Source organism: Ursus maritimus, unplaced genomic scaffold (assembly GCF_017311325.1).
Source record: "Ursus maritimus isolate PB19 unplaced genomic scaffold, ASM1731132v1 scaffold_16, whole genome shotgun sequence".
Lineage (NCBI taxonomy): Eukaryota > Metazoa > Chordata > Mammalia > Carnivora > Ursidae > Ursus > Ursus maritimus.
Window position 1 is genome coordinate 56,566,427 of NW_024424008.1, and position 9,541 is coordinate 56,575,967.

Genomic DNA, 9,541 nt, shown 5'->3' on the forward strand with positions numbered 1-9,541 from the left:
TATACTGAAATGATATTTTGGCTATATAAGCCTAAATAAAATGTCATTCATATTAATTTCACCTATTTAACTTTTTAATGTAGGTACCAGAAACTTTAAAATGATGTTTGTGCCTACATTGTATCTCTATTGAACAGCATGGCTCTAGATGCTTCCCCAGATGCTACCTGTGGTAGGTATCCTCAGATCACTTTCTAAGAAATGATACATGAAATTCTAAGTTCTCTGAAAGAATTGATGCCTTTACATATTTTTAGATCCCCCATAGTGTTCTGAACATTCTGAGTAATTAACTTTATACTAATTGAATTTAGAGGCACTTAAAATGTTATCAAAATTCGTAAAAAGAATTTCATTAGAAGTTTTGCTTTTTTTTTTATCCCCAGTTCCTAAGGAATAATTTTTGAATTTACATTTCTTAAGTGAAACAAAAGAAATTTGAAACTATAACTTTGATAGGTTCCCAAATCAATAAAAATAATTTTCTAAAAGAACTGGCGTTTTCCCCTACGGTTATTTGACTCCATATAGAAATAGCCTATTTATCTGACTAGGTTCCAAAATTGCTGAATATCATGCTCAAGTTCTTCATTTAAAACTAGCAGTTCCACCCACCCAGGAACATGCCCTAATTTTCATGCCACAGTAATTTAGCCAGATGAGGGGAAAAAAGACTTATCTGGGGCAAGTACGTGTCTATTTAAGGACAAATGGGGTGAGAATGGCCAACTGCTCTGGAAGTAGATTGAAAGAAAACTATAAGAGACGTAATTACAAATACACGAGCCAATGCTGGGATGCAGAATCATCTTGACTTTACCAACTACTAGAAGAGAAACGGTCGCAAAACTAGAAAGACCTTCCCAAGATCGATCGGTAAGAACAAGTGAAGATGTCCCCACTCACCTCATTGCCACGTTGCTGCCATCGATGACCACTGGTCTCAGATTCTCCCCGTCGTCCGCTACGATCTCTTGCATCGGAGAGTCGGACCGCTGAGACTCCAGGGAAGACGTGTCCCGCGTTACGCTGCTGATCGTACTCACTGTTTGCTCAGCCTCGCTTTTATTTCCAAGCTTGACGAGCTCTCCCAGGATGTCATTGATTAAAGCGTCGGTACCGAGTTTATTGAGCACGAGCTGCACCTGCTCCTCCGAATAGCCTAACTTCAGTGCAAACTCCAGTTTGGTTTGGTATTCTCGCACCACGTCGGGGGGCTTCTTCACGTCCTTGGACGTGGTCTGGGACTCCTCGGGTTTAAAGTCTTGCAAAATATCACTGCGTTTGAGTATGTGAGGCTCTAAGCAGGGAGACCTACACAGTTGTCTGTGAGTCTTGGTTAATAAGCATGGCTCTACTGAAACGCTTCTCAATTGTTCCGACTCATTATCAGAGTGTGTGCTTTCTTCAGAGTCGCCAGAGCTCGTATTCTCTTCAGACACCTCTTTTTCTTCTTTTCCGGAATTGACTTTATCCATTGTTGGCTTCTCTACCATTGACCAAGGTACAGATGTACTTACGTGTGGGTCAGTGCTCCCCACATAAAGGTGGCCTAGGTCGTGCCCCAGATGATCCTTCAAGCCCATGAAGCTGTTATGTGTACTTGACTCCACTTTGCTATTTTTTCTGTACTCCTGAATGCAAAGCACCCCGTATTCCTAGAGAAAAAACATAAAACATTTAGAATTTCATTCCTGTTCCAATAAAGAAAGTGAAAGAGTATCACCAAACTACTGAATATCTGACTCTGCGGTTTCTCTCCATCTTCTCAGCCTTCCTAACACCTTTGCCCCAGACAGTATCATGCCCTGTTCTTCAGATGAAGAAGTTAGGAAGTCGAATGCCATGCAATCCCTCTAAGGCAATAAAGAAAATAACTAGTGGAACTGGATTTTTTTTTTTAACCCAGTTTTGCGTGACTCCCAAACCCATGCTGTTCCCATTCTATCACACTGCTTCTCAGCCTTTCGTGCAAGAGAGCTTTCCACTGTCAGAAAGGCCAATGTTTCCAGAGTGACACCTACAGTATTACCAAAAAGCATGTTCTAGATAAACTGTGCTAGGTCACATACATTTTCTCTAAAAGAATTCATAAACATTTGTAAAGATTATTTTGAAGGAAAAGCCATATGCAAAGAAAGGAAAACGTTAACTTACTATAATTGAAAAATTGACATTAATTTGGATCAAGCTTAACAACAATCTAAAGACATTGCAGATATAATTTAGGTGGAGTTCTAAAGGAGCACAGTTCTACAACAGCCAACAAAGAACTAAATAACCACAGAGTGAATTATACTCCATTTAGGAGATGAATCGTTTTGCCCTAACAATCTTTATTTTGTGGATACAGAGCATAGTAACAGAACACAAATTTTAATGTTACGTTACCCTTACTAAGTGTCAAGGACACTACGATCTATTTCATTCCAGGGGGGAAAAGCTCTTCTATTCTCTGCACATTTATAGAAAGCAGAAAAATGATACAGTCACATAAAATTAACAGCAAATAGCTGAAGTACATCGAATAAATGTTATCTTAATCTCCTGAATTTGATATAAGAAAATATTTCTGTATTAGATCAGATAATTAGTTACCCATTATCTGCATTTGGTTAAAAAGTCATCTTTTCTCCTACTTCACCTCCCCCCCCCCCGCCCCGCAGGAATGCTTTTACTGTTTAAAACACTTTTGCTGTTTTGCTAATTTTCCTTATAGTCTATTGGGAATCGTTGTTATTCCTCTACTAGGAACAGGTTAGCAAAATAAAATTATGTGCCCTCGTGCTTCAGTGTAAGGACTATATTCGCATCAGTTTATTTATTGAGGCAACTGCAGTGTTCTATCCAGGGATAACATCAGTCAGGCAGTGGTAGGGGAATTTGAGACTGTCATAAAACACCTATTTAAATAATCTAAAAAAGAAAATTGCAAAAACATTTTATTCTAAAGCTCTTCAACATCTTATTTACACTAGAAAAGAGGTATTATATAGATGTTAAAAGAAAATGCTAAGTGTTTTTCTAAGAAGTCACACATTTGAATGCCTCCTTGGTGAACTTATTAGAGAGTGGAGTATTTCTACATAATGAAATAAATTATATTAAGTATGGTAAATACTAGAGAACAGAACATGGGATCTTTAGCTTGATAACACCTCATTTAAAATTTCGTCAGTGCAGAACTCCTGCACATTCTACAGGAGTTTCTTCAGGTTTTATCCCTTGAGAAGACAGATAACATTGTTCTCTTCATATAGCATTTATTAGTTTTAAAGAAACATCAAGCTCTCCTGGCTCCGGACTGCACAACTGATAAAAAGAAATACCCCTTAGGAGTATACATCTGCTCCATTACGGAGCTGTATCCATTTCAATTTTTTTTCTATTAATATGGATATGCATGAACCCAATTATTTAGAATTAAAGGAAGGGATTTTGAAAGCAAATCTTTACAGTCCGTGATTTATTAACTACTGTAATATACTGACACCATAATGCAAGTAACAAATCACAACAGAATCCTAATGAAGGGATACAGTTAAAAGAAAAATCTGCACTGTGGCCTTCGCAGAGCTCCCACCAAAAGTATCTTGAACAAGGAAAACCTATTGGAAGCTGGGCTGCCTGGCAACAAGAAGCTGGTTGCTAAGCTGCACTCTTTTAACACGCCATCATGAATGCTAGCACAGTGAAAGAATAATTTGGTATGAACAAAAGCCTATAAAAGAGACTGGGACTTAAGTGCGTCTGGTTTACCCTCCGAGAACAATGCAGCTGCCAAACCAATCTGGAAGCTCCGACATCATTGTTCTGTAAACCCCACAATCTGCTCTGACTGCAGGAAGTGTATTTAATGGGCAACATTTCTGATCTCCCCTGAAAAGTTTGGGTTTTGCATAAGTGCTGTTGTGAGATAATTCTTCAAGATAATGACTCACTGACCAAATCCCTGACTTGAACTAGGAAATATTATTTTAATATTGAGCTCAAGTGTTTTTCTTTTGGACTGTTTCAAACAAGATGAATACTTTATGAAAAACACAGCCACTGGGGAACATGGAAATGAAATGTTACGTTTAAAGAATAAGTGAAATTATTCTTAATTTTCACAGTTTTCAAAGAAACAAAACCAAATACTATAAAGTTTTTAAACTAAAAATCACCCACCCTAAGCAAGTATCGCAATCTTTCTGTATCACTTCAGTCTAATATAAAAAAAGTGTTCATGATACCACGTACATCTGCTCTACTAATTTTATCATATGGCTATAATGATAAAATAGGGAGGAAAAATGATATTATCAACAATCTGCTTTTTATAATATTAAATCAGAGAAAACTCATTTGTATACACGAATGTATTTAGTGAATACCACACACCTTTAACTTGTAATTTACAATTCATCTAATTATAGATACTATGTAAGTAAAAAGTTTACAATAATTGGGCTAACATGATTTTTAATACTGATCTACCCTACCTTTAAAAAAATTAACGTCGAATTTGGTTAGGCACAATATTTTTTTCTTTTAAGATACTCTGGTTGAACTTTTCCCCACACTGACAGGCCTCTCTTCATGTTCCATAGTTCACTGGTTACTTGAGAGACAGTTATCCAATGTCATCTCGTCCTCGACAAGCAGCTAAATAATTATTTTTAGTTCCTGTAGATCAACAGACTACATATGAAATAGTCCAAACACAGGCAAAGGAGTTCAGTCACCAGGCCCAGATCTTCTCCATTACATAATCCGAATCTGAAATAACCTTACTTGTAGTGACCAAATGGGAAACATTTGGTTTTTTAAAACTTTAATCTGAAGTGCTTCCTTACCCACTTGAAATTAGTAAAAGATTGCCCTGACTTAACAAGACACTTAAATTTTTTTCACAATATCTTAAAATCACTCAATAAAAAATTAAACGCTAGTCTTAAGATTTAAAAGCGGAAAAAAATATTTTCATAGGCTGCAGTACTTGTTAAAGCACTGTCATGTGTAAAACTTACAAGGAATTATAAGAAATCTTAGGACAAAGAATTCTAGAGAATCTTCATTTGTGTTCAGTGCTTAAAAATGATCAATATCCTGTTGAAAAAGATCACAAAGACCCCAGTAACATCACCAAACTTGTTATTACAGGTAAGTGGAAGATACTTTTCTCCTTTATTTCTAAATCATTTATTAGACTTTGAAGTTTTGCATTTACCCAAATGCAAATGTATTTAAGTCATCTTTAAATTAATCAACTATTAATAAGGATAATTTTCCTCATTTCATGAAGCAGCAGCATAGACAAAATTTCACACATAAAATAGGTGTTTATACTCCCCTAAGTTATCAAACTGAAAAAAATAAGGCTTAACTTTTAAGCTTTTTATCAGGAATCTATTGTAATTGGCCTTTACACACTATGTTCATGAACACAGAAAGCACTGGGCAAAAATATAATGGTCTGAACACAGATTTCTACACTTAGAAAGCTAAAGATTCCCTTCAGATACTGTAAACTGAAATAACTTTTCTTGCTAAAGGCCTAATAAGTTAAAAATCAAATAATATTTGTTGAAGAAGACCCAAATTTTCATGCTAATTTTGTAGATGATGAAGTGTAACTAATTATTTTGTCAAAAAGAAACTTTGTATTAGCTGGAGGCAGGCTTATGATATGGTTATTTACTAGGAATCTGTTGTAGATACACAAATTCCCCCATTCGGTGAGATCTCTGAAAGTTCTTATTAGAGGACTTGGATAATCCTTCACCACAAATCCAGTGGAAAAAAATTTTTTTTTATTTCTAAAGAGCCTCATATTAATTAGGAATATTAGACCACAAAGTTGTTCTATCAATTGGTTTGTTTGCAATGTAAAGTTACAATGCCACAAAGTGGGTTCTGGTTGTTATCCGAATGGTAATACTATGAGAACAATGAAAATAAAATAATGAATATGTAATAAATACCTACTGCTGTACGCTCTGTGTATTTAATTACCATTGTACTTCAGTGAGCGCTGTTGTCTGCATCCCTCCGGCTAACAAAGGAAGGATGTCCCTTTGAGCGGATTGGTTAGTGCTCTGGGGCAACAGATGTCCTACTGGAGCTGCAGGAGACCAGCAACTGGTGGCCTGCCCATCTTCTGAAAACTTTCAATAGACTCATGCATATGTTCACACAATAGGGCCTGTGGTAGAAATGAAAACCTCTTTCCCTCCCAACTGATAGATGAAAGTCTTTGTCTCCTCCTCCTTTCCCCGTTACGGAACTCCTGAAAGCAATTCTTTCAATGGAATGACACCTTCAGTCTAATATTTGAAACTAATGCAGGGATAAACAGAACAAAAAAAGGTGGGAGAAATCAGAAACTATACGTTACTATCGAAACTGCTGACAAAGCAGGTGAAAGCTTCATCATATTTACCACAAGCGGTCTGAGACACCTACCTGTGTATCAATCCATCTCCCCCAAGCTAGATCTTTAAGACAATGGAAAAATCTATCAAGTCTTACTACCCGTTTACAGTGCCTAAGTCTGACAGTGACACTTGAAGAAACACAAGAATGTGACAAGATAAAACCCAAAGTCCTTGTTTATCAAAGCATCAGAACGTGTTAGAACTCATCCCTAAGTACCGAATGATCACACGCCCTGCCGAACGCCTCCCAAATGTTCATGAGCCTGTAATTATTTACGTGACTCCAGACATAAGTCTACAGAGAGAATTTTCTTGTATTTTGGCATCATGTAATAATTTGTAGCCTTCCATTGGAGGTGTCTCCTTTCCAGAGTTCAAATTAATACTCTCGATATTTAGCAAAGTTTCACTAGCAAGGCATGAAGTAGCACAGGTACTCACGTTAGCAGGAAAATACAAAGACACTGGTTTCTGCAGCAGCTCCAGCAGCAGCTCCTTAGCACAGTTTTAGCTGCAGACTTGCAGGCAGGCGAGAAGAACAATGAATGGCTGAGCAGATGGAACGGCAGTGTCTTTGCTTAACCTATTACTGAGTGGAGTCACAGCCAATCCCGGGCCCGAGAGCTCACAATTAGTTGGCCAGGCAGATGCGAGCCAACCTCAGCACCCTGGGTCAGGTTCACAGGTTTCTAAGATAAGCAAGTTGATGTCATTCTCAGGGTCTGCCCCGGGCAGCATGTGTATTAACAAGGGGTGTGCTCCAACAATGGGCCAGACAAAGCCGACTCGTAGGCAGCTGCTCTTTGGGAGCCCGGTCATTAGGCAGCAGGCTGCCAACAAGAAACACCTGGCCCGGGCAGCCTTCGGCTTTTCCTCCTTGTTTTTCATGCGTGGAACAAAGAAACCAATTATATTTTCAAGTCGTAAAAGTTGCATGTTTCCAAAAAATTGAGGTTATCCTCCCAGTCTATTAGCTTTTGGGTTTTGAGAAATAAAGAACATGAGGTGTGTCAAAGTAGCAATTCGCTACTGCAGTAATTCCTTTTCTTTCATAAATGAGTCAGTAGTGAAATGGGACAGAAGGCTATAGTAAACTATTTCCCTGGAAACACCAGGAAATCCAAAATATTTTTAGATATTGGTTAATGTGTTGCAAGGCAGTAAAATGAAAAAAAAAAAAGATAATGAAAGTAAGATTGCAAAAGAGAAAGGTTTAAGAGCTTACAAACAGAATTTTAGAAAGTTCACTAAAAGCATAGGTAGGAAGATAAAACAAGTGAGGTCCAACTGTGCGCCAACTAAAAGCATAGGTAGGAAGATAAAACAAGTGAGGTCCAACTGTGCGCCAAATGTGTCCTCTAAACTGTACCTTTAGACAAAACTATTTAACTCCAACCTAACCCACCAGCACAGCCCACCTTATGTATGTCCAATAGCAAGGTAAAATTTTTATTATGGATTCTAGTTGCTCGTGTTGTTAAGTAAAAGCTTTCATTATGTTCTAATATACAACATATTATACCTGTTAAAAGCATCTGATTTTTCATAAAATTTGTTCAGATGTAATACTCAAATTTCAGCTCAGGGACAAGTTAACCTTATGAAGAAGAAGTAAGGTGATATTTTTTGAAGAATATACAAAAATCGGCCCCCTCGGGAAGGAAGGTTGTTACCCCCGATTTATTTCCGAAGTTCCAGACTGCAGTGTTTATAATGCTAAGGACTACTTGCCTTTGAGGTCCCCTCTCGAGTGGCCTCTGATTAGTACAAAAGTCCAATCAAAATTTAAACACCATCAGGTGTTGTAAGTATCTCCCTGCTCAATGAAAAGGAAAAAGATCTCTACAGCTGTCCTACTACCTACTTTGGTGAAAGAGCGCCCCCCACCCGCCCACAGGAGCACGAGTCCACTTTTCATTCCAGTGCAATTGAGAAGGGCGAAAGCAAGAGCTATTTTTACAACTTTCTGATACAGGGTCAATTACCCAGGGCCGAGGCTTTTCCAAGCACCCCAAAGCATCTCAATCAATCTCTCTTTACACATATACAAATACCGAGGCTACACGACTAGGGTCACTTGTGAATATTTAGGGAACAGAAGTATCTGTTGGGCTCCTGGCTGGCTGCGGCTTAACTGTGCCCACTCCAGTGTAAATGAGAATTTCTCCGTTTACAACACAAGAGGAAGAAAGCTTACACTACATAATTGAAATTTTTCAGTTATCTCACTGAAGAAAACATTCTTATGAGTATTAAAAGCCTAAAAAAAAAATACCAGAAATAAAATAAAAATTCGAAGTATGCTTTAGATCACCATTTGTCTCTATTTTTCCTCAGAAGAGCTTAATATTTTATAAAAGTATATCATTCTCAAAATGTTAGAAAATTTCAAAACCTGTGAAAATATTTTTTAACCGAATGTTATTATTATTATTAGGTCTGCGTGTCACACTAATTTCTAAAGCAAAACTGGTTTTTTTTCTGCCAAGGGGTGCAGGAATGTTTCTGCATTGGGTAAGCCTATGGTATGATTTCAGAAGCCCATTAAAGATAAAGCATCTCTAATATTACAGTTCATTGCAAATTATAAGGTGAATTTCCCAGAATTCAAATTTTAGGTCTTAGGTAAGCATATGAACACAGAAATGAAGAAAGTAAAAATTTCTTTTAAGTGGCGTGATGGTATTTCTTTTTGAAATTTCATGAGTAAAAGGAGTAAGAAATATAAATCAAGGCCAGTAAGATGGTGAGTAAATGTACTTCTTTTGGCAAAACTGAGTTTGATTTAGTAAGAGAAAAATAAAAAATATACATCAATGCAAAGTGATTACAACGACTAAAACCTAATAAAACTTAAGCTACTCACTGACAAGAGAGACAGTAAAGTCAATATTTATGCATTCATATTAAAACTTTTTTGTGTATAAAAAGTAAACTCTTTAGTATGAGTAGCAAGTCTTCTCTTCTGCCCTGGGTTTTCTTTCTCCTCTTTATCCCTTGCTACTATAGTTACTACTTTATAGCTTTAATTCGGGAGGAGGAGGAGGAGGAATCTTCTCACTAATTCCTGGCACCGGTGGGTGAACACAAAGGAAAGAAAACTACCCCAGGACTCAGCAGGA

General features: G+C 37.3%; 1 protein-coding gene across 3 annotated transcripts in view; it reads right to left on the reverse strand.

The window, feature by feature from the left end:
• Positions 1–9,541, reverse strand: part of ZC3H12C (zinc finger CCCH-type containing 12C) — a 78,733-nt gene that overhangs the window by 39,705 nt on the left and 29,487 nt on the right. For 2 of the 3 annotated variants that reach the window (XM_008690109.2, XM_040631248.1), the window contains exon 2: positions 907–1,658. In XM_008690109.2, the coding sequence (XP_008688331.1) occupies positions 907–1,658 (752 nt within the window). Of the gene's footprint in view, positions 1–906; positions 1,659–4,484; positions 4,636–9,541 lie in introns of those variants that run through there. The other variant, XM_040631250.1, reaches the window with a different exon arrangement.